Here is a 26,617-nt window from a genome sequence, read left to right as displayed (position 1 = left end):
TCCATTTTACCTGCCTGACAGTCATGTTTTTATTTCACCAAATTCATAAAGCACATACAATAATTCTTGTGTGAAAACATAAATTTCCAATCATGCTTGAAAAGATTTCTGTGGGGTACCACAAAACTGGTCGTTTTGTAAATCATTTAACAAATGGAAATACATAATAACAATTATACAAAACAAACATTGAAAATGTTGAAGCCAGAAGAAAGTTTCTTATATTGCACATTACATAAATAGGGCCTGATCAAAATGAGTGGATCTTCAATCGTCAGCCCACTGCAGGTATCAGTAATCTGCCCACTACAGAATTCAGCAACCTGTCCACTATAGGCGCCAGCAGGTTTATCCCCTTTTATATAAACTCCATAAAAACTACAAATGAGCCATGCCATGAGAAAACCAACATAGTGCATTTGCAACCAGCATGGATCTATGCTGTTCGCTAACAGTTTCTCTAATTGCAATAGGCTTTGAAAGCGAACAGCATGGATCCTGACCAGACTGTGTGGATCCATGCCGGTCGCAAATGCACTATGTTGGTTTTCTCATGGCGTGGCTCAAATGTTTTTAAACCCACTACTTCATTTCTGCAGCAATTTCAGCAAATATTCCATGAGGTCTTGTTTTCATCGCTTCCTCTTCACCCACTGTATCTAAAACCATCTGACGGGCTTCTGAACGACTCATATCACCTCTACATAACAACAGGTTGATCATCTGCTCAAGTCTTATGTCTGGGTACTTCTTCATTATTCCCTGAAATAGACATTACTTACTTATATAACATAATTCACTCACAATACATTAAAATATATACCTCAGTAAGTAAAATTTTCTATGTCCATTTCTGCTGGGTACCTCTCAGTGTTCACACTTGTTGATCGCTGCTTATTCAATCCTTTCCAGGCTTTGATTCTTTCATGCAAGGGGTGTAGAAATATTCATGAAAAGAAGTAATCCTGCAGGCATACAGATGATTAATGGTACTTTTTTTTGTTGGGTTTAATGTTGCACCGACACACCTATCGGTCATATAGCGACTTTCCAGCTTTGAATGTGGAGGAAGAACTAGGTGCTCCTCCGCGCATCATTTCATCACGGGTGGACACCTCGGTAGAACCACCTACCTTCCATAAGTCAGTGGATGGCTTCCTCACATGAAGAATTCAACGCCCCGAGTGAGACTCAAACCTACATTGGTGAGGGGCAAGTGATTTGAAGTCAGCAACCTAAACCACTCGGCCACAGAGGCATCGATAAATAGGTTCTAGCGAAGTGTCTATGTGTACATGAACTAGTATCTAGAGGTACACAGAATGTTCTTCTGACATTAAAGAAAAAAATCTACCTCGTAAGCAACACTTTGTACTAAACAAAATTGACTGACACCAAAAAATAAAGGTAATGACAGAATTTGATGATATTTCAACCTTTGTCATCTTAACAAGCAAATCAAAGAATTGTCATTCTTAGCATGACAGAATTTCCAACCCTATTTCATGTAAGCATTTTTAATAGTTACCTAGGTGTATAATTTTTGAAAAAATGCCTAGATGTACAATCTTTGAAGAAAATTATGAAGGATAAAAGCAAACTATGAACTCTGTACTAGTGATTAGTGTTGACAATGTTAACTTACAGCTATTTCCAACGACAACATGGAAGTGTCCTTCAGTTTTAGTCCTTCTGCCATCATCGGTAAACAGGCAAATGTTACATCTGACTAAAATACAATACAATATCATCTACAACACTGAACTCGAAAAATATGGTCAAAAGCACTAGATCTTAACAATACCTTAGGCATTTTGATATCACTGTTTTTGATCAGTTTCAATAATCACTCTTTTTGGAAGGTTTATATGTAAATAAAATATATAAATACAGACATGAAATAAAAACTCTGCATGTAATTTAAGTTATGTTTAGTGATTTAAATATCCTATAAGAAACTAAAGAAACCATGAAAAACAAGAGCACCAACAAGCGGGGCAATATATACATCAAAGGGGTTATATCAAAAGCAAAATTTAAAGACTTTTTTGCAGCAGGTGGGGCTGGGTGCAGGGTGGGTGGTGCAAAATAAGGGGGTTGCAGTGACTGGATACCAGGATACAAAAAAGCAAGAAAGTAAATGATTTTTTTTTGGAGGGGGGGGAGGGGGTGGAAGCAGGGTGTGTATGGCGGGAACAGGGTGCTTGTGTATGCAGTGGTGGACAGGGTGGAGATATGCACGACACAGAAATACAGATGGATGGACAAGGGCAAATCTACTTGCCCCCACTCCATTTCTTTTTAAAAAAAACAAGAGCTGTCTCCATAGGATGACATATGCCCCCGATGGCACTTTGAATGAGTAGTTATGGCCGATGTTAGAGTTTAGGACCTTTGACCTACGGAGCTGGGTCTTGCGCGCGACACGTCATCTTACTGTGTCACACATTCATGCGTAGTTATTTTAAAATCCATGCATGAATGACAAAGATATGGACCGGACACGCCCATCAATGCACTATCCTTTAATGTCTAAGTGTGACCTTGACCTTTGAGCTACGGACCTGGGTCTTGCGCGCGACACGTCGTCTTACTGTGGTACACATTCATGCCAAGTTATTTGAAAATCCATCCATCGATGACAAAGATATGGACCGGACACGCCCATCAATGCACTATCCTTTAATGTCTAAGTGTGACCTTGACCTTTGAGCTACGGACCTGGGTCTTGCGCGCGACACGTCGTCTTACTGTGGTACACATTCATGCCAAGTTATTTGAAAATCCATCCATCAATGACAAAGATATGGACCGGACACGACCATCAATGCACTATCCTTTAATGTCTAAGTGTGACCTTGACCTTTGAGCTACGGACCTGGGTCTTGCGCGCGACACGTCGTCTTACTGTGGTACACATTCATGCCAAGTTATTTGAAAATCCATCCATCGATGACAAAGATATGGACCGGACACGAAAATTGCGGACAGACTGACAGACCGACAGACGGTTCAAAAACTATATGCCTCCCTTCGGGGGCATAAAAAGAATGAAATTGCACCAAATGGATCATCCCTTATATTATTTGAGAGATGATCTGAAACAGGTACATAGTTCGTATTATGTGGGTGCCATAGTTCTGTACCTTGTGTCATATGATGTGGGGTGATGATGACAAACATTTGAAGTCTGAAGCAAATCCATCCAGTATTAACAGAGATAAAGGGTAAATGCATCAAAACTTAAACTAAGAATCTGGACGTTGACTGGGTTTCAAAAATAAGTAGGATAGCTCTCCATAATACTTTCTGCAGTTGAGCTAAAAACTGAACAGACTTAGTCTAGAAATTTATGTTTTAGAAGTACCATTATTAAACCTCAGTGGATCAGTCTATGTACATGTCAGATTTGTATCAAATGTCTTAACCTTAAGCCTACCGGTGACAGAAGGTTCTGCCTTTTCAACCAGTGCAGGCTGATCATGATCTGCACTGTTCACTATTCAGTCAGTCAACTTTCAGTGAACACCCCTTTAAGTAATAAATTGAATGACAGACCAGTCCATTTTAGAAATTTAGCAGGCTAAAGGATAAAAGAATACTCAAATACTTACAGGTTTGGTGGGTTTGAACTTCTTAAATAGATCAGTCTATGTACATGTCAGATTTGTATCAAATGTCTTAACCTTAAGCCTACCGGTGACAGAAGGTTCTGCCTTTTCAACCAGTGCAGGCTGATCATGATCTGCACTGTTCACTATTCAGTCAGTCAACTTTCAGTGAACACCCCTTTAAGTAATAAATTGAATGACAGACCAGTCCATTTTAGAAATTTAGCAGGCTAAAGGATAAAAGAATACTCAAATACTTACAGGTTTGGTGGGTTTGAACTTCTTAAATAGATCAGTCTATGTACATGTCAGATTTGTATCAAATGTCTTAACCTTAAGCCTACCGGTGACAGAAGGTTCTGCCTTTTCAACCAGTGCAGGCTGATCATGATCTGCACTGTTCACTATTCAGTCAGTCAACTTTCAGTGAACACCCCTTTAAGTAATAAATTGAATGACAGACCAGTCCATTTTAGAAATTTAGCAGGCTAAAGGATAAAAGAATACTCAAATACTTACAGGTTTGGTGGGTTTGAACTTCTTAAACATGAGTTGCAACTGTTCTGCCTCTCTGATGAGTTTCTCTGCAGCATTTTTCCTTTCTTCATATTGTTTGAATGACAATTTCCTAAGTAATATAAGAAATATATCAAGGGTCATAATTCTGGTCTTGCAAAGTGAGATAAAAAAAACTCAGATGCACAAATTCACAGGCTGGATGACATTCATACATTGTTTCATGACCCTAGGTGAAACACGTTTAAGATATATGCAACAGGAACTTTTAAGCTTTCTATGTGTATTTTTCACTAAGTCAAACAAAACAAAGGTGCACAACTCCATTAATCAAGGGACAAATCCAGAACAAAATCCCAGGTGCACAACTTCACATGCTGAGTAATATTCCTATGATGTTTCATGACTCTAGGTCAAATACTGTTTTAAGATATAAGTGACATATCATTTTGCCTTCTTATGTAAATGTTTGAATAAGTCAAGGTCCACAACTCTGGTCTGGCTGAATGATATCTCTAACAAAACCCCAGTTGTACAACTTCACATGCTGAATTATATTCCTGGATGTTTCATAGTACTGGGTCAAATACTTTTGGAGATACATGCTACACAAACTTAGGCCCATTTTATAAATATTTTTACTAAGACAAGAGCCATAACTCTGGTCATGCTGTGTGAAATCCAAATCAAAAACCCTAGTGCACAACTTCCTGTGCTGAATAACAATCCTGTGAAGTTTGATGACTCAGGATAAAATACATTTTGAGATATGAATGAGACAAATTCGGACAGACAGACGGACAGACAAGGGCAAATCTAAGTGCCACCCCCTCCCCCACGCACAAGAACATTTTTGGGAGAACAATTACAGTGAAGTGTTGCTGTCATTTTTTTGTAAGCATGTTGTTTAGACTTCACTGAAACTTTTTATTCAATTTCTGTGTAATAACCCAAGCAAGTAGTCCAAGCTATCTATACGATTATGAACTTGTCTAAAATCAAGCAAGAAAACATTAGAATGACAGACCAGAATTCTTACCTTGATAAAATAGCTTTCAAATATTCTTTCAAAATACTCCTTTTTGCTTTATCATACAAGGTCTGTTCCAACTTTGGTTTGAGATGGACAAAGTCAGTACCATAATCATGCCAAGTTGCAACAATCACTTCAATTGCTTGAGGACTCTGCTGCCTAAATTTCAACAAATGATTTTAAGGTAGTGGACTTGTGATGACAATCGACAATTTCCATTCAATTACATATTCACCATTTGGGATTTTAGCTTTCTTTGGATGTAATGAAAAAGCAATTTTCTGTTATGGCTAAAGGATGCTAAAGCAGCATATGAGAATATGTTATTGCAGGAAAACTGCTCAGTCATTACCGGTTCACTACCTGGCAGGGACATGATATCAAAATTTCAATCTTTTTAAAACAAATAGCAAATAATATTAGATAAGGAAAATGCTAAGTTGCAGCTAAATTCCTTCTATTTTAGCTAAATTCATGTCACATTCTTTTCAAGGCATCTACATATGCAAATATGTCGTTAAAGTTTAGCCTGCTGGCGGCAAACGATTCTGCCTTTGCGGCCAGTGCAGACCAAGATCAGCCAGCACATCCGTGCAGGCTGATCATGGTCTGCACTGTTCGCTCACTATTCAGTCAGTAAATTTTCATTGAACACCCCTTTGAATAATAAATGGTACTGCCTATATTGAATGATGGACCATTCCATTTTAGAAATTTAGCAGGATAAAGGTTAATTTGGACAATACTAAAATTTTAATATCACTGTCATCATTTACCATGGAACTGTATAAATCTTACCAAGCTTTAGTCATCAACTCATTAAAACAGTGCTCATGACTCTTCAGATCTATAAGTACTTCATCAAGAACATTCTGTACTCTGTAAAATGTAAAAGTAAAGGCATTTATTTTGTACTTGCCAAAATACCCAACATAAATTAACAAAAGGACTATGAGTACTCTGTATTGCTCACCTGATGATCTAGTGTATAACTTGACCTAGACTGCATTTAGACAGCTTTCTGACCATGTTTTATGTAAGTCAGGTAGAAATGTGGCCTCAAGTTTTCTTAAGATTTGTTCTAATGACTTATTTTACCATAAATCTAGATGACCTACTTTCAAACTGTACCTATATTTTTTTATAAAAACAAACATTCTGATAAGTTTTAATGAAGACAAGGTAGAAAATGTGGCAACCAGTGGGATAAGATTTTTGACTTTTGGACCTAGCATGGGATTCACAAAGGATCAGGTAGGAAATGCGACCTCTAGTGTGATAAGGTTTTTCTATTTTTTGATATGATGACCTATAACAATAATAATAATACTTCAGATGACACACTAAAACAGTATTCTGAGCTTGACCAATAATTTATAAATACAAACATCCAAAGTTTTATGAAAATCAGGTAAAAAAGGTTGCCTCTAGTGTGATAATAAGGATTTTCTTTAATTTGACCTAGTGACCTCATTTTGATTCTAGATGACCCACTTTCAAACTTGACCTAAATTTCAAAGAAAACAACATACTAACAGTTTCATGAAGATCAGGTAGAGAATGTGGCACCAAGAGTGTTAACAGGCTTATTTTCTATTATAATATGACCTAGTTTATGACATTTGACCCAATTTCAAATTGCACAAGGACAAACATTCTGACATATTTTCAGGAAGACTTCGTAGAGATTGTTAACAAGGTTTCATACTGTTTGCTCTTTTGACCTAGATTTTGACCCAATATGACCAAGAATCTAATTTATTCGAGATTTATCAAGTGAAATATTTTGACCAAGTTTCCTTAAGATCTAGCCAAGAAGTGTTATCACTCAAACAACAAACATCAGACACATTGTGACCACATAAACTTACCTTGAGCAACTTACGCTCAGCTGACCTAAAAATAAGGTAAGGCTAATATTTTTAAACTGATATAGAAAAGTTATGCTACCTTTTCACTTATACAAATACTGCATCTTTGGCCAGTAAGTTCTAAAATTTTTAAAAACATTAATTTTAACAAGAGGGTCATGAAGGCCCTGTATCGCTCACCTGACCTATTGACCTAAAGATCATCAAAATTAACATTCTGACCAAGTTTCATTAAGATATGGTCATAAATGTGGCCTCTGTAGTGTTAACTACTTTTTCCTTTAATTTGACCTAGTGACCTAGTTGTTGACCCCACATGACCCAGATTTGAACTTGACCTAAATATCATCAAGATTAACAGTCTGACCAAGTTTCATGAAGATACAGTCATAAATGTGGCTTCTAGAATGTTAACAAGCTTTACTTTTGATTTGACCTGGTGACCTAGTTTTTGACCCCACCTGACCCAGATTGGATCTTAACCTTACGAGCATTAAAATGAACATTCTGACCAAGTTTCATAAAGATATGGTCATAAATGTGGTCTCTAGAGTGGTCACTAGCTTTTCCTTTGATTTGACCTGGTGACCTAGTTTTGACCCCACATGACCCGGATTCCAATTAGGCCTAAAGCTTATCAAGATTAACATTCTGACCAAGTTTCATGAAGATACAGTCTTAAATTTGACCTCTAGATTGTTAACAAGCTTTACTTTTGATTTGACTTGGTGACCTAGTTTTTGATCCACATGACCCAGATTCGAACCTGACCTAGAGGTCATCAAGACAAACATTCTGATCAATTCCCATGAGTTTCAAACTTAAAATTAGGTCTCTAGAGTGTTAACAGGCTTTACCTTTGATTTGACCTGGTGACCTAGTTTTTGAACCCACCTGACCCAGACTGAAATTTAACCTTGAGATCTTCAAGATTAACATTCTGACCAAGTTTCATTAAGATATGGTCATAAATGTGGCCTCTAGAGTGTTAACAAGCTTTACCTTTGATATGACCTGGTGACCTAGTTTTTGACCCCATTTGACCTAGATTTGAATATGACCTAAAGATAATCAAGATTAACATACTGACCAAGTTTCATTAAGATATGGCCATGAATGTGGCCTCTAAAGTGTTAAGTAGCTTTTCCTTTGATTTGACCCGGTGACCTAGTTTTTGACCCCACCTGACCCAGATAAGAACTTGACCTAAAGATCATCAAGATTAACAATCTGACTAAGTTTCATTAAGATATGGTCATAAAAGTGGCCGCCGGAGTGTTAACTAGCTTTTCCTTTGATTTGACCTGTTACCTAGTTTTTGACCCTACATGACCTAGATATCGAATTGACCTAAAGATCATCAAGATTAACATTCTGACTGAGTTTCATGAAGATACAGTCATTAATGTGGCGTCTAGAGTGTTAACAAGCTTTTCCTTTGATATGACCTGGTGACCTAGTTTTTGACCCCACATGATCCAGATTCGTACTTGACCTAAAGATCATCAAGATTAACATTCTGACCAAGTTTCATGAAGATACAGTCTTAAATGTGGCCTCTAGAGTGTTAACAAGCTTTTCCTTAGATTTGACCTGGTGACCTAGTTTTTGATCCCAGATGACCCAATATCGAACTCGTCCAAGATTTTATTGAGAGTAACATTCTGACCAAGTTTTATTAAGATTGGACCAAAATCGTGACCTCTAGAGTGTTAACAAGCTTTTCCTTTGATTTGACATGGTGACCTAGTTTTTGACCCCAGATGACCCAATATCGAACTCGTCCAAGATTTTATTAAGGGTAACATTCTGACCGAGTTTCATTAAGACTGGGCCAAAATTGTGACCTCTAGAGTGTTAACAGTCAAATTGTTGACGATGCTGCTGCTGCCGCCGCCGGACAGACAGACGACAACGGACACAGGGCGATCACAAAAGCTCACCTTGAGCACTTTGTGCTCAGGTGAGCTAAAAATCCAAATCACTGCAAACGGTATGTAAAAATGATGTTCAAAGACACTTGAAGGCTTACACCATCATAGCTATCTGGGTGAATCTATCGTTTAACACCTGGAACCTATCCTTCCTTATGTTGGTATCATCTTCTTCCTCCTTGTCAAACTCTGTCTTCAGGTAACGTTTACGAAGATTCTTCATGTAGTCTCCAAATGTGAGTAAGTTATTTGCTGTTGCTATCTGCATTATCAGACAAGAGAAAAACTGTCAGAACTAAAGTTCAGTTAGGCTTCTAATTCAGAACATCTAAAGTTTGTGATGACCTAATTTTCCATGGATTTCATGACTGAGTCAATCCATGAAATTAAGTAAAGTCCCATAAAACAAGTAAAATTTGTGTTAATTTTATATTCAAAAGTTGAAATCCATAATATACATCCCCACAAATAGTGCTTTGGACCAAGACACATGATTTCATGCCCATGAAATTTAATTATTTCATAATATATAAAAAATTATTTTTGTTAATTCATTTTCATCTAAATTTCAATTGTCTCCAGTACACTTCTTATTTATACTCTTTTTGTTTTGAGTTCAACTGACACAATAAAACATACTGAGACTTTTAGCTTTCTAGCTTTTGATGATAAACGAAGTCCCCAGGTGCCTCTCTGTGCTTATCTTCAAGTGGACACCTTGGTAGAACAAAAAATTTTGCAAGCAAACTGGATGGCTTCCACACAAGCAGGACACAAACCCATCGACATGAGGAGCATGTGATCTGAAGAGAGCAACCTCAACAACTCGGCCATGGAAGCCCAAAAGGAAGGATTGTCACTAAAGTAAAATTCTTTAAAAATGTTTCATAAAAATTTACCAAGTAATGTAGATAAAATTTGGGTTCTCTTCTATCCTGTAAATGTCTATCTCTATAGATATCGATCACACCTGTACAAATCAATCACAAACAATTTATATAGCTAACAAAATGTCATCTTTTCCTGGTAACATGAAAACAATTTTAATAAGTACAAACTTTTACTGTTTCGATTTACTTTAAGACCCCCAAAATGATCCAATTTCAAACTTGACTAGATTTCTAACAACAGCTATTCTATCCAGATTTAATGTAGACAAGGTAGAAAATGTGGCCTCTGGAGTGTAATAGTTTAACACAGTGACCTAGTTTGTGAACCCTGCATGACCAAATTTTAATTGTGTCTAAACTTAATAAAAACAAACAGAGTCTATGTAAAAAATCAGGCCTCTAATATGTTAAAAAGAGTTTTCTAGATTTGACCCAGGGACCTAGTTTTTGACATAAGATGAAAGATAAACATCCTGACAAAGTTTCACATATTAAACAAGTAGAAAGTATGGTCACCAGAGTGTGAACAAGGCTTTTCTGTATGATTTGACCTTGTTCTTGACCCCAGATATCCAGTTTAAACTTAACATAGACTTAATAAAGATAATGATTTTAACCAGGTTTCATATAAGTAATGTAGAAATTATGGCCTGTACAGTATTTACAAGGTTTCTCTATTATTTGGCCAATTGACCTAGTTTTTACTCCAGATGACCCAGTATCAAACTTGACCTAGATTCCGCAATTTTCACAAAGACAAATATCCCTTGTCACTTTGAGCAATAAAATTTTTACCTCTGGTACAACTATTTTAATTTATTTATGTTTGCAGAAGTTTAAATCTTCAAATTGAAAAACAAAAGCTAGATACCTTTAAGTTCCTCAGCAAAGTTGCTAAGTACATCAACAAACTGTTCCAAACTTCTTAATACTATACTCTCTCCTAACATGGTTGCAACTTGGATCTGAAAATACACACAACAGTACCGGCATAATAAAACAAGAGCTGTCCGTAAGACAGCCAAGCTCGACTATTCGAAATATTGTCACAGAAGCAGGAAATTATTACCCAAAATGTTAAATATCAAAAGAGTTTTAAGTTCGAAACGGGACATAATTTGACCAAAATGCATATCAGTTATGGGACTTGATGCTATCAACTAGTTTAATAACCCCGAAGAAACATGTGAAGTTTCAATTCCATATCTGCATTAGTTTTGGAGATATTAACTTGCATGTAAAACTTTAACCAGAATTTTCTAAGTCCAAAAGGGGGCATAATTTGCTCAAAATACATGTTAAGAGTTATGGAACTTGACCCAGTGAGGTTGGTAACTGACCTAGAAAAAGAATAAATAAGTTTCAAAGCTATATGCCTTTTGGTAATAGCTGTATGTACTTGTACGCAAAACTTTAACCAGGATTTTCTAAGTCCAAAAGGGGGCATAATTTGCCCAAAATACATGTCAGAGTTATGGGACTTGGTGCTATCAACTAGTTTTATAACCCCGAAGACACATGTGAAGTTTCAATTTAATATCTGCATTAGTTTTGGAGATAGTAACTTGCATGTAAAACTTTAACCAGGATTTTCTAAGTCCAAAAGGGGGCATAATTTGCTCAAAATACATGTCAGAGTTATGGGACTTGGCCCAGTGAGGTAGGTAATTGATCTAGAAAAAGAAAAAATAAGTTTCAAATCAATATGCCTTTTAGTAATAGCTGTATGTACTTGCACGCAAAACTTTAACCAGAATTTTCTAAGTCCAAAAGGGGGCATAATTTGGCCAAAATACATGTCAGAGTTATGGGACTTGACCCAGTGAGGTAGGTAATTGATCTAGAAAAAGAAAAAATAAGTTTCAAATCTATATGCCTTTTAGTAATAGCTGTATGTACTTGCACGCAAAACTTTAACCAAAATTTTCTAAGTACAAAAGGGGGCATAATTTGGCCAAAATGAAGGTCAGAGTTATGGGACTTGGTGCTATCAACTAGTTTTATAACCCCAAAGACACATGTGAAGTTTCAATTCAATATCTGCATTAGTTTTGGAGATAGTAACTTGCATGTAAAACTTTAACCAGAATTTTCTAAGTCCAAAAGGGGGCATAATTTGCTCAAAATACATGTTAGAGTTATGGAACTTGACCCAGTGAGGTTGGTAATTGACCTAGAAAAAGAATAAATAAGTTTCAAAGCTATATGCCTTTAAATGATAGCTGTATGTACTTGCATGCAAAAACTTAACCAAGGTGTGACGCCGACGCCGACGCCGACGCCAGGGTGAGTAGAATAGCTAGACTATTCTTCGAATAGTCGAGCTAACAAGCCTCAAGATTTACCTTCTTTTTTTTTTATTTTAGACAGTGTTTCATAAGTTACTAACTAAATGTGACATCATTAATATTCCTGAGGAACTAATATATATGGATTCTGTGACTTCATCAATCCCAAAACTTAAACCTAACAAAGAAACAAAAGTCCCATTCATTTTATCTCGATAGAGGTAATCCACAAATTAATATCCCAGTAAAATAGCCATTTAGGGTAAAACCATGACTTCACAGCATTTATAAAAGCAGAGATAAAGCTTATAAAATATGTACAAAACCTCTCAAAATCATTTTGGCATGTATTTGAAACAAAAATGTGAGTATCCTCAAAAAATCTTGCAGTTTGTTTTGCCACCTTATAATACAAACTATTCAAATTTTAAGATATACAGTTGGAATTTGATATCTTGAACTCTCTTGTTATGAAATTCTGACTACCGGTACCTAAAAAACTCCTTATATTTGTATTTTGACTCCATGACAAATGGCAAAACACGACTCTAAACTGAAGTCCCGTCTGTCAAATTCCTACAATTTACATCTCAATGTATTGCAGTAAGAAAAAGTTCTTATCTGATCTAAGCAGTGAAGACGTAAAGTGAGATCATGCATTGCTTATTAACACCAGTCTTAACTTTTTAATGTAAAACAATAACCAAGCTTATAATCTTATATCATGCTTCTAACACATGGTAAAAATTGTGTATTAAATTGTTTTAAAGGATAATCTGAGAGAAAAATTTTGAGGCATGTATTAATTATGTTAACTTCTCGAACAAAAAGTTTTTTTTTTAAAAATGGGCTCTTTCCCCTTGAAATAAAATCCTTGGTCCCTTGGAGTTCAAGATACTGAATTTGTATTGTATATATATTATTCTTACATTTTGTTCAATCATCTGGAAGATTATCACAGGTAAAGACGTGTTGTAGAAACCTTCTCCGTCTTGATCAGGTCCTTCATCTTTAAACCAGTCCTGAAATTTAAATAATCTCATTTAAAAGCTTTTCAAAACAAGCCCTATTCGTTGATAAAACAATTTTAAAAAACAATAATTAGAATTTATTCTAAAACATTCATTAAGATTATTTCAGCTGTGAGAACTTACTGTGACTTTCAACAAACTAATGACACTTTGGTCAATATTTGATTAGCTCTATAAAATAAAACAAATCTGAAATTCTAACAGAACATAGAATGAATTCTCCCTAAAGCTAATGAGAACCAAATGAGATCTTGTTTACAAATGAACATACTTTCTTTTTAATTTACTTCACAAGTGTTTAAGTGTTTGATGTATTTATCACAGAGATGTGAGATTTCATGAGAAAAATGGCAGATTTCAATATCATGCAGTATATTATATCCTTGATTAGTAGATCAAAGTCCACAGACTTAATGAATATCACCAGAAAATAATGAAAAATGTAACATAATTAATGCCCCTACCTTTTGTTCTGTTTTCAGTGTGTTACCGGTCCATTCCTGGATGTTGGATTTCATGTTTCTCAGATACCTGTACAACAGATAGAGCAAAACTAAGATAAATTTATGACTTTATGTCTGTATATTGTTATATGTAGACTTTTTGTAATAGATTTAATTCAAGCACCCAATGAGCCATAGTTTAGAAAATTAAAATTTTGATAAAAATTTGAGGTGCATGTTAAGAAAACATTTCACGTAACCATTTATAACATTTACATGAACCAAACAGACAATTTATGGCAGATAGCTCTTGCTACAAATGTAGATTTCCTATACTTACTGATAGTAAAATTTGTGCCCATTAATAATCTGTTGAGTAGCAGATATCAAAATGACTACTTACAGACGAATCATTGGTTGAAGCATGACTTACTGATTTTGTAACTCTTCCACCATGTTGTTATCTAGAAGAGGTCCAAGATCTTTTGTATCAATGTTGAGTGATGGATGTTTCATCAACTCAGGGGAACTGAAATACAGAACAAAATTTACAGGTCTTTCTATGGTCCATTTTTCATTTTGGGAAAGTCTGTACTATTACTAGCTACAAAGTTTGAAATATTGGACACTGAATTCACAAAATCAAACATAAAACTGTTCCGAGGCAAAATGAATAACAGTGCACTGTGTTTTTTGTTGGTTTAATGTCATATCAACACAGTTACAAATCATATTGCAACTTTATAGCCTTTTTATGGTGGAGGAAGATCCATGGTGCCATATAAGCATTACTTTTGGCATGGCTGGGCAACCAGCTTAATGGCTTCCTTACATGAAAACCCATTGCAGTGATGGGCAAGTGATTTGAAGTTAGCGACCTTAACCACTCTGACCGAGGACCCTCCCAGACTGGTGTATCACAAAAGGACTGGGAAGACTATAATTTGTCATTTACGCACATGTCGTTGTTCTAAAGCAGTTAATTTTCTATGAAACTGTCAGAATTGATATGAAAATCGTTGCCTTTGAGTGGATATTTCGCTGTAACAGAGATTATTCAGTGAAGCTTTTGTAATAATCTACATGCTACTTTGATTCAATCTACTCAATATATTCAAACTCACTCATAGCTGTTCAGCCATTGCAGCAGTGTTACGAACTCATTGCCTTCTAACTGTTGCCCTATCATCTCTTGAATCTGTAACAACAATAAACATTTCAAAATATTACACCATCATATTTCACATTCACTTAATGTTCAAAACTTCACAATCTATAAGAAAAATCTTAAAAGGAACCATAGAATGCATCCATGTGAAATAGCTGCACACTTGATTTCATTGAGCATTTTTATGCCAGATGATAAATGTGTAACATCTCTTTTGCCATGTAACACTGGCATTAGCAAAACTCTATTATACAAATAATTTGAACTGACATCACGAATGCAAAGGACCAATGAGTCCAAGTACTAGGAGTGACTTTTTTTAACAACCAACACAAGGCATCAGAAGTCTATTGTAGAAGTTACTACACCAACTGTAAACTAATGTATCATGTTATGAAGAAACAGTCCTTACACGACAAAATAATGTTGCAGGGCATAAAATTTAGTGCTGGACATTACCAGTACATTTCTATACCCATACATTTCTACAGAGCAAATTACAAAATAAGGACTTTTGTATCAATTTAAATCTAAGAACAAGCATCTGAAAGAATGTTTCAAATCTGTCCATATCACAGAGCTCTTTGAACCAAGTAAACTGAGAAGAAATAACTTACATGTTTTGACAGGGCTTTATGGTACATCCAGACAAACTTGCTCACTATGTTATAGTTTGGTGGAAATACTGGTGGTAACAATGACTGTGAACAGACAGAAGATGGCATTTAATGTTTAAAGATTCAATAGAAAATACTTGACAAACTGTAAAATTTCTTAAAAGTCATGTCCTACAAAAACATCAATATAACATTAAAGAGGAACATGCTCGCACAACAGTGAAACCTGTATATAAAGATTATGCTTTAACAGCCCAAAGAACAAGTGCTCTATATCCACAAGTTAAATACCACGGCAAAATTAGCCAGTTTTCTCTATTTATGCATGATCTTTCACATCTGGTGGACTGTATATCACTCATCCCATACTGTAGGCTGGATAATTGGTGTGATACTGTACTCAACACATTTTGAATTTTCTATAATTATAGCACTATATTTGAGCCGTGCAATGAGAAAACCAACATAGTTCGCTTTTAAAGCCTATTGGAATTGGAGAAACTGTTAGCGAACAGCATGGATCCTGACCAGACTGCACGGATGCGCAGCTGGTCTGGATCCATGCTGGTCACATACCCACTATGTTGGTTTTCTCATGGCACGGCTCATTTAGGGAGAACACTGACCCTGTACTTTCACAGAGTTGCTCAAAAATAGCTGGGAAGACAAGGCTGTGTGGGTAGAATATTTCTGGTACCTTATAGACCAGCTACATGCACCAACTGATATTCAAACTTTCAATGTGTGATATATATTTAACAATATCGTAAGATTCTTACAATACACTGGTTAAGTCAACTATTGGCTAAGTTTGGAAGTCTTTTCTATACAAAAGGCATTGGATCAGAGGAGCTGAAATCAAACACTAATTTTCAGTGGTCATAAGTGGTGAAATATCACTTAAGGAAATTACTTGAAGAAGCAAAGTCAACAGCAAGATGACAGCGTTACCTTGGCAACTTTCAGATCTTCTAGCATGATCTGTCGTGTGACCTCTAGATGTCGTACTAGCCACATTTTGTTGCTACTTCTGTCCTCCATCTGATTTCCTTCTATCCTAAATTGAAAACAAAATTTCAAGCTTTAAAATTTGGGAACTTAACATTTTTCCTCCTGTGAATATGTCAGGTCTCTCATAAAAACAGATCTTACAGTTTCACATGTGACTGTCACCCATGAAAATATTACATATACCATAAACAAACGAACATTCTCTATATCTTTTTATGATAAGGAAACAGAGTATGACAAAAGCAACTAGTGCATATAAAATTAGATATGGAACAAAAAATCTGTATAATATGCCTTTTAGGAATAGAAACAATGATCTGTAGTCAGATTTCACAGCAAATGAGATTTATATCAAAGACAAGGATCTTTACAATGGATTAACAAAGTGTCAATTGAGGAAATATTTGAATTTATTCTGTAAAGACTGAAAATTTAAAACTGCTTACCTATTTGAGATCCATTCCTCTATTACTGAAAAACACTTGTCTCTCCAACGTTTAGGTCTATCAGGGGGCATAAATCCTGTCTGTTCTTTCCGTCTAAATGAAATCTGATCCAGCCTGGCAAAAAAATGTGAAAGATGTATACGAAATTTTAAAGCTAAATCTTGCTCAGCTCAAAGAAAGACAAGAGATAACAATTTCTGATGAACAGATCATTCAATAGTCAGAACTATTGCCAAAGTTCAACAAAAATTTCAATAAGCATTTTATAACATGACATTATAATACTTTTTTTTATTTTATTTATTAACTTTGACTTAAGCCAAACACAAAAGTTGTATTGAATACATGCAGACAAGGCATATATCACAAACTTATTATTTATATGGTCTAAAAATCTATATAAGTAGTCATGTAAATATGTTCTTATAATCATTCCCTCTTTATCAAGAAATGCAGATGAGCAGACAGATCACATCTACCACTACTACATCCCTTTACCTTTGCCTGGCAATGAAATTAGAGGTGGATCAAGTTTTAACAAGACTGGTATATTTCTTTGAAAATGTTTCCTATGTGATGATGAGGGCTAAGACAAGTTATTTAATTTACTCTAACAGCAGTAAAAAAGAACTAACTTTTCCTCTCTTTCTATGATTCTCAGTGCTGACACAATCAATGCTGGTTCCCGTCTAACAGACATTAAAACTCGCTGCAGAATTATCCATAACTGTTTTCCAAGGGTTACTGACAATTTCTCTACCTGGGCAAAATATTTCTGCAGAGTCTGCAATAAAAGTTACAAAAAGTTCAGTTACTAAGGTTGTTAAACCGAGTTTGGAGACCAGTAAAAAATGCAGCATTTCCACTGGTCAATTTATACATCTGTTTCTGACATGACATATCATGAAACATGAATGGTTTTACACAAAATCAAGCTTTTTTTGAGGGGGGCTGGGGGGACTGTATTTAACATCACACTGAGATACTTATCGGCCATATGGCAACTTTCCAGCTTTTGACGGTGCAGGAAGACCAGGAAGACCCCAGCTGCCCCTCTGGGCATTATTTCTGACACAAGCAAGCACCTGGGTAGAACCACCAGCCTTTCACAAACAAAATCAAGCTAAAAGGTAATATCTTACATTATCATCAGTTGGACTCCTGTGTGGCTGTTTATGTAACTCAAACAACAGATCATCTCTGGCTGTCTCAAGCTCTGTCAGGCTAAAACACAATGCATGTAAGTAGCAACATATTATACAAATCTCTTTTAATTCCATATAAAAAGCATGCAGTTCAAAATAAATTTGCTTTTATTGAATTTAATGCTGATTTTTTTCCAGATAGTTATGAAGAAGTCTGTACGTTACTCTAACCATGTTCCCCTACACTATGGAATCATTTACTACTGTGGGCACGGTGGGCATGAAATTTCATAGGAATATGAATTAATGAATTCCAACTTTTGAATATAACATGATTGGGAATTTTACTATTTTTATGTATTTGTTTGGATTTACTTTTTTTGACACCTTAAAAAACTCAAATATTATTCGCCAAAAAAGTTTAGTGATTTCTAAACAATAAAAGTCTGTTCTTTGCAAATATTATGAAATCCTATAACTTTACTGGCATACAGTTTTAAGGTTTCACCCATGTTAGGGATCAGAATGCAAATTCTCTGCCACAATAAGAAACAGACTTTTTGGAATCAAATTTTAAAAATAAAATATGGGGGAATTTCTTTTTTTCAGTGGGATTTAATATTATGGGTTAACACAATCAGGAAATCTTAAGAAAAGCATTCCCCTATAAATTAAATTATTAGATAAAACACTTGAGGTCCCACTATAGACTGAACTCACAAACCATTAACGGAGGTCAAAACACACTACCTGATTCAATAGGTAAATAACCTAAACACTTAACACATGAAATTAAGTTCTGGAGAGAAACTTGGGTGAATGTTTATGTATCTAAATGTATTTATACACGCTACTAAATAATAGGCGACTCCCCCAGAAGGATGTTTGTCATACGAGGTTTTGGGCAGATGGAGCAAATTACAAGATTGAATGATGCTTTTCCTGGTTCCTTTGCATACCTGGTCAAAAGTACCCATACAAAAGACTCCTAAAATTTTGGTTGGAGAAGTGGCTTAAACTTGTGACCGCAAGTTTCTTAAGTTTTGTGTATTACCATTTACTTCTTAAAATTTCAGGTTTATTTTCAGTCAAAATGGTATTTTAAGACTAACCATAGTAAACACTTACTGTTTATGTGCCAGTAGAAGTTTTCCTTCATCAATAAGAGCTTCTGTTTTACGTACACTCTCTGGTACAGTAAATATATGCTTCAGATTCTCCATTGCAGTTGCCAGCTGAAGCAGAATATACATACACAATATTAGCTTTAGTATGCAGAAAAAACATAACATTAATACATTCTATAAACTTGATGATTCACAGACAATACAGTTTTATTGTACCTTGGGTAAATTTCATAAGGTTTCCTGGTGACATCTAACACAAAGGAGGAAACCTGGATGAGTCAAGCCCTATTCCTGACGAACAACTTTGTTAATATTACCCACATTGTCGAATCTTGTATATTTTTGTTTGGTTTTGTTGGGTTCAAAGTCACACAAATAAATTTTCAGTAATCTTGCAACCTTCCAGCTTTTGATGGTATTAAAAGACATCATGACTGTGTCCTTTAAGGCATTATACAAGTAGAACTGCACCTCGGTAGAACCACCATCCACCTAAAGGTTCTGAATCCATGTCATTAGTCCTTACCATGCTGGATACAATTTATCCTGCCTTTGCGGCCAGTATACATCATGATCTGCTTGCACATCCATGCAGTCTGATCATGATCTGCACTGTTCGCTATTCAGCCAGTATCTTTTTAGTAAGCACCCTTTTAATAGTTAATGGTACTGTCCAAATTAGAAAATGGACAAGTTCATCATAGAAATTCATCAGGGTAAGGGTTAGGGATATATGATTAGAAGTCAGTGACTTTGCCTATTTGGCCATGAAGACCCCTTAAAATTTTGATTTCTGGTTAAAATATTCAACAATACAAAATATGTCCCCCACTCAACTAGATGAGCTTTGCACTGCTTATAAGTTTGTTTTATCAAAATGTGAGCTGTGCCACGAGAAAACAAACATAGTGTGATTGCGACCTGCATGAATCCAGACCAGCCTGCACATCCAAGCAGTCTGGTCAGGATCCATGCTGTTCAATAACAGTTTCCCTAATTGTCTGGATCCATGCTGGTTGCAAACTCACTATGTTGGTTTTCTCATGGTGCGGCTCATATCTATCTAAAAGAAGTATCAATGTACCTGACAGAAATTTTTGTTTTCTGCTCTAACTGTAGTTATCTTCTCCTGTAGTGGTTTCAACGACTTGTATATCTCATCCACCTGGTCCAGACTGAAAATATGACACATTCATCATACTACAACATCAACATTCAATACATTGAACATACATTGAGATAAAAAGATCTGAAATGTAACGAAAGCATCTGAAAAACAGAACTTCTTTTATACAGTTAGACATGGTGTAAGCTAGAAAGGATCCTCTTAGTTGCAAGCAAGATATCATACAATAACGTAGTTCTGAGTAATTTTTAGATCTATAAAAAATCTTCTCTTCCAGGTCGACCCGCTCCCGTTAAAGTAAAAGCCAAAGTAACCTAAAATGTTTAATTTACAGAAGCTACAGCTACTTTTCTTTAAATTTTAGGAAGCTTCTTTCAGCTTTATTTCATTTCTTATAATTGGCAGTTGTATTTTCCTTTTTCACAAAAAAAAGCTGTAAATTCATCAATCAGCAGTAACATCTTCTCAAACTTCCAAAAAGCTATACATGTAGTTATCTTTTGTAAATATTAGAAAAAGCTAAAGATACATTTCTTTGAAGTTTCACTGCACTGTTCGTCATTCAGTCAGTATCTTTTTGGTAAGCACCCCTTTCAACAGTTAATGGTACAGTCAAAATTGAAAGATGGACAAGTTCATTATAGAAATTTAGCAGGGTAAGAGTTAAATGAGCTACAGTTAACTTTCCTTGATTCTTAATCTGCAACTGTAACTTTTCTTTTATTCTAATGAAGCTGCAATTACCTTTCTCTCATTTTCAAGACGCTAGAGTTAACTTTTCTGTTACTTTCATAAAGCTACTGTAACCCATCTTTAATTTTCAAAAAGTTACAGTTAACCTTTCTTGTACTTTCAAAAAGTCACAGTTAACCTTTCTTTTACTTTCAAATTTCAAAAAGTCACAGTTAATCTTTCTTTTACTTTCAAAAAGTCACAGTTAATCTTTTTTTTACTTTTAAAAAGTTACAGTTAACCTTTCTTTTACTTTCAAAAAGTCAAAGTTAACCTGTCTTTGATTTTTGAAAAGTTAAAGTTACCTTTCTTTGATTTCATGCACATCATGTAGAGCACTCTGTAGCTGATTTAGCCCTGTCCTCACACCATCCAGCTGAGACTGAACTGCTGTCTTCAACATGGCCTCTACAGATGCCTTCATTTGAAAAAAAAAAGTATAAATGTATTCATAAATATTTATCTAAACATATCAGTGTTGTTCCACTAGGTGACTAACTTGTGGTTTATCATCAGATATACAACAGATCATTGTTCAAACACTTAGATACCAATAGTAAACCACTTGGTACAATGCCCTCATGGTTAAATTTTCCAACATCTGAATTCTGAAACATGGTATATGAGATGATACACCATGCAAAGGCCTTGCTTACTATAATTATGCCATTTTAAAACTACTGTACTGGCTAAGAGTAATTTTGATAATACAAACCTTCTTCCTAGCTACTCTTCTCCTGTACTGGTCAACCCGCTCAAGCTGGTCTGGACGCTGTGGAATAAAACATAAATTAACAAACATACATGTACACTGTATAAGGATTATAATTACCAGTTCCAGTTTTTATTACAACATTTACCAAAGTCTATACCTAGTCAAGACCATTGAAGCTGCTTAACTTATTTACATTTTCAACATTTTGAAGATCATTAATTGAGCTGTACCATGAGAAAACCAACATAGTCTGGTCAGGGTCCATGCTGTTCGTTTCAAAGCGTATTGCAATTAGAGAAACCATTAGCGAACAGCATGGATCCATGCTGGTCACAAACACACTATGTTGGTTTTTTCATGGTGCTGCTCAATTTTGATTTATGAAAATTCTGGTTAAGTTTATTTTTTCTGTCTCTAGCATAGAAATGGTTATTTTCACTTTCTCTTCATCCTATTAGTAACATGATTTCTCTTTTATCTACTATGCAATAAGTGCAAATACAGAGATGTCTAATCATGCAAGTGTTCAATGTACCTTGCCTTCCTTTACTCTTAAAACTTTATTTTCATTTAACTCGACTAACTGTGTTATATACAGAATTATGCAGTCAGTAATACAGCATCATAACTAACCTGTAAGAGATTTGCTACATATTTTGTTGCAGCAATTTTAGCTTCAGATTCTAGACGACCAAGATCCAGGGGTGCTTGAGGTGTTAAGGTAGACTCTGCCATTGCTGATGTACACTTTTACCCAAACTGTAATAAAAAATCATAGGAATTATAAAAGCAAATGTCAACATGTAGCAATAACATGTCCCAGGTAAGGAGATGTAAGTGTACTATGTATCTAAGTCTTTTTTAATTCGCCACCAGTTACCTATGAACTTTACTTTTTCAGCAATTCCATCTGTCCAAATGTTATTGGTCTCTTTTTTGCCAGCTGGAGCAGGACTGGGAGGATGAGTGTTATATCACATCAATACAGTTATAGTTCATACTGTGACTATGATGATTTTACAGTATGCGTACTTGATGGTGGAGGAAGATGTTAAGTGCAGCTATAATATTGGAGCCTTATTTGAGGGACAACATAATTAAGAGGGCACCTTGATAGAATCACCAACCTTCTGTAAGCTGACATGACCAATTCCTAACATGAAAGAATTCCAAGGTTTTGAACCCTAAGCTGTGAGAAGCAAGTGATTCCAAGTCAGAGACTTTAACTACTCGGGTATTAGTGATCTTAGAGGATAGTGCTATACACAAAAGATTCTTATATTACAAAAGCATGCCCTGATTTTACAGCTTGTCACCTGTGTAAAGCTTCTTAAGTAAAGGAGCTTATCTGAAAGAACAGGAGTACATTTAGTCTCAGGAGTGAAGATCAAACTATTGACTGTTGGAACCATAGTCCAGTGTCTTACAAGTGGACCTCTGTGTGAGCTCTACATGTAAATAAACACCGATGTAAACATACACATACAGTAAAATCACGTGGGCATGAAATTTCTTGGTTTTAGTCAAAACGGCAATTTCGTGGGGATATTAATTCATGGATTTCAACTTTTGAACATACAATGAATGGGAATTTTACTTGTTCATTGGAATCAAATTTCGTGGATTGATTCAACCACAAAATCCATGAAAATTAGTCCCCCACGAATATTAACTGCAGCCAGCCTGTCTTAAGCAGCCAGTGTCTCATTTCCCAAAATGGTCATTCATTCCAAAAATTACCTGCATTAAGCAGCCTCCTGCTGTAAGCAACCACTTTGCCCACTCCCTTGGCTGGTTGCTTAAGACAGGTTTTACTGTAATCAAATCCTTCAGATATTTTCAATTTCAGGGGGAAAATTTTTATGAGACTTTTCAATCAATAAGAAAAATTATCAATTTCCTTAAACATTTTTGGAAAAAAGGGAAACATTTTCCTTATCTCTTATAAATACAAGACCAGAAATGCCTGATAATATGCCTGTTGACACTGTAGCAAGACTTGCTGTATGATTCATAATAATCTCATATAAAACTACCCTTTGTACGGCCCTGTTTTCCCAGAGTTCATAATATGAATTTTACACCTCTACATCCTGTTAGTGTATTTTGGTGATTATTCATAGTTTTGGGGGTTGGAGTATCCACCTCAGTGGTACACAGAGTTTCAAAAATCAGTCATTCCTTAATGCAAAAAGCCTGACAAAATAGTGCTTAAAAGTAGTTCTATCTCCTTCACCAATCTTTTTGCATGATCAAGCTATCGTACTTAACCTAGCAGACAAACCCGTGAAAAAGTTGTGTTATCAGGAAAAGGGATATATTCTAAGCGCAACATCATAACGCCGAAAAAGGGCCATTTTTTGTATATACGTTTTAAGTAATATCTTGGAGACCATTTGAGCTACAGTGTCAAAATTTTGGCTGAAACTCAAACAAACATTCGCGATTGAAAGAATATGAGACTTACTCCTATAGAACAACAGCAAATGTAAAATAACATCACATAACAATAAGTTTCTGCATATATGCTCCCTATACTGTGTTTCGCCCAACACATGTACAAAGACAGACTTTTAGTCTTTTATATGTAAATAGTTGTCCCTTGTGGCTGTGCATGTACAGTATTTTAATCAAATCACGAGTATACTCTTCTAGAGTAAAGCGATTACTAAAACTTAAAAAATGTAAAGGCAGGAAATAAGTTTAAAATGAAACAGAAACTATGAACTATCTATATTAATGCCATCATCTAAAGGTTAAAATCTGCTATACCCTAAAGTTGTGCTTCTTGTTATCACTGGTACATTTTCAAAGTTTGCAATTTTCATTTAATCTGTTTCGAGGACGGGGACTTTCGAGTACGACAGCATGTTACCCCACCCACATATATTACACTAACGGCAAACAGGAACGTTGTCGACTATTGGCGAAATACGAACCTGGAGTGAAAGACATCGTTCTAAGCTCATTTAGAGGTTCTTGTTTTATCAATATACAGCATTGAATTCAATATTATTAACAGGACAAACTCAAGTTTTTGAAAAATAGTTTACGTTACGTCTGTTTACATTCTGTCAGCAGCCATTAACCACGCCCACTCTCGCGACTAACGAGATTTCCTTACCGTGACGTCACAGAATAACGTTCCGTGACGCCATTGGAGACGAGGTCTAGACGTTGGTGGTTTACGCACGAGGTATTTAGCGGAAAATGGTAATGATTTTCACGCTACTGTAGTATTTATTTTAAGTAAATTAGATCATTTATGTCAATTACGTTTCATCGTGGCGGTAACGTCATTTCTACTTTCGGTTTAGACTGTTTAGGAAGACCTGCACTCGTGTCCTAATTTAGCATAAATTAAGCGATTGTTCGTCTTGGCGCTTTTGTGAGCGGCTGATTATCATTCTTTATAAAATAATTATAAAGAAAATAAAGATGACATGGGCGCACTTTCTAGTTATAATAAAGTCAGGATTGAAGAGCAACTTACAAGCCGGGAAGGATACATGGAAAGGAAAATGGAAGGCAATTGTACACTTGTGTAGGGCAAATTTCCTTTTGTGAAAATTTAATCATTAAAGTGACTTGGTAAAGTAACTGGGTACTGTAAAGGTATATAGAGTGGTGGAACCTATGCTCGCGGTATTTTGTACATATATAATCTTTTTAAGAAGCAAGAAAAAATTATTATTTCGATTTGCCTATGCAAAAACATAAAGTTATCCTCCTTTTATCGAAACATATTGTTGATGTGCGTCATCACGTGACTTAGTCGTCTCGTGAGCTATCGACACGGCATACGTGAAAAGGTGAAAATTCGCCCTGAAGGGAACCTATGCTGGCGGTATGTAATATCGATTAAACTAAGGACGAAAAAAAAAATCAGCAGGCTAAAAATGAACAAACAAGCATATGCGAATATAATATTTAGAACATTACTCATTTATTATGTGAAAAACAAAATAAATGGGGATAAAATTTAGTATGTGCCTCTATGTGTATATTTCCCTTTCAGAAATGGAGTCACTATTAGAACAAAGCTTAAAAACGTGTAATAATGTTGTTTAAAAACAGAATGTTCAAGTATTAAAGATTCAAACAACGACAGTGATTAACTCGCTAATGTTTTCTACACTTCTTTTGTGTGTAGGAAATTTACTCCTCCCTACATCTCAGAAAGAACCATTTGGACTTTGTCAAAATACTAAGATCAACATCGATCTTTTCATGGTTCGAAAGGCACTCGTAGTGTAGCCAGGCGTCACATTCATCACATCTTGCTCATAAATGTATCTTATATCTGAATGTAATGCATGATTTCTAAATAAAAAACTAACTTTAGTTTAGTGATTTTGACATATTTGTGTGAGATTTGTGCGACGGATACAGATTGCGTAAAATGTATCGGCTGCTGTATACGTCACGTGAACGGCACGCGCGGCTATGGCTACGTTTGTTGTAAAGGCATTTCACCACTGGTCGGTGTTGAACATAGCATGATGAAATATTTTTATCAGTGTTTCTGCAGAGAGCATATTTATCGAAATACCGCGAGCATAGGAATACCGCGAGCATAGGTTCCACCACTCTATATTAACGCTCTTATAATATTGGCAAAAACTTGTTCAGTGACTGGAGACTGGTGCATGAAATCCAGTGTGTAAGGTCATTAAATGATATACTGGCCTCTTCCCCTAAAATAGAAAAACTTCATATTATGCAGTGTTTTCGAAAAAGTGACAAAATGTATACGTCAGGTTTTTAGCTCGATTATACGAAGAGCTATTCTACTCGGCCCGGGGCCGGTGTCCACCCTTTGGTTAAAGTTTTGATGCACTTTCTCTTTATCTTTAATTATTATTACTTGATGGATTTGCTTCAAACTATTTTAGTTATTTTAAATTCACCAG

The 26,617-nt window shown here is 35.5% G+C and overlaps 1 protein-coding gene across 3 annotated transcripts; it reads right to left on the bottom strand.

Annotated features, from left to right (window-relative positions):
* LOC123541094 (exocyst complex component 3-like) lies at window positions 1-24,896 on the bottom strand. 3 transcript variants are annotated; one of them, XM_053527017.1, is made up of 23 exons: window positions 24,758-24,896; window positions 22,338-22,463; window positions 21,705-21,761; window positions 21,295-21,407; window positions 20,216-20,306; window positions 19,133-19,239; window positions 18,002-18,083; window positions 17,495-17,643; window positions 16,860-16,973; window positions 16,354-16,459; window positions 15,403-15,486; window positions 14,742-14,815; window positions 14,051-14,146; window positions 13,639-13,705; window positions 13,073-13,165; window positions 10,727-10,820; window positions 9,865-9,935; window positions 9,064-9,227; window positions 5,959-6,039; window positions 5,167-5,319; window positions 4,131-4,239; window positions 1,646-1,729; window positions 1-762 (listed from the first exon to the last, which is right to left on the bottom strand). In XM_053527017.1, exons 2-23 carry the CDS (start codon window positions 22,437-22,439, stop codon window positions 583-585), a joined length of 2,271 nt encoding a protein of 756 aa, XP_053382992.1. In that variant the 5' UTR covers window positions 22,440-22,463; window positions 24,758-24,896; the 3' UTR covers window positions 1-582. The 3 variants fall into 3 exon arrangements, with proteins under 3 accessions (XP_053382992.1, XP_053382993.1, XP_053382994.1); XM_053527018.1 differs by having other exon boundaries at window positions 24,763-24,896; XM_053527019.1 differs by having other exon boundaries at window positions 24,773-24,824.
* Window positions 24,897-26,617: the final 1,721 nt, after the last annotated feature.

The sequence above is a fragment of the Mercenaria mercenaria genome, chromosome 16 (genome assembly GCF_021730395.1).
Source record: "Mercenaria mercenaria strain notata chromosome 16, MADL_Memer_1, whole genome shotgun sequence".
Taxonomy (NCBI): domain Eukaryota; kingdom Metazoa; phylum Mollusca; class Bivalvia; order Venerida; family Veneridae; genus Mercenaria; species Mercenaria mercenaria.
Note: the sequence above shows the minus strand (reverse complement) of the source record. Positions and strands in the feature narration are given on the sequence as shown.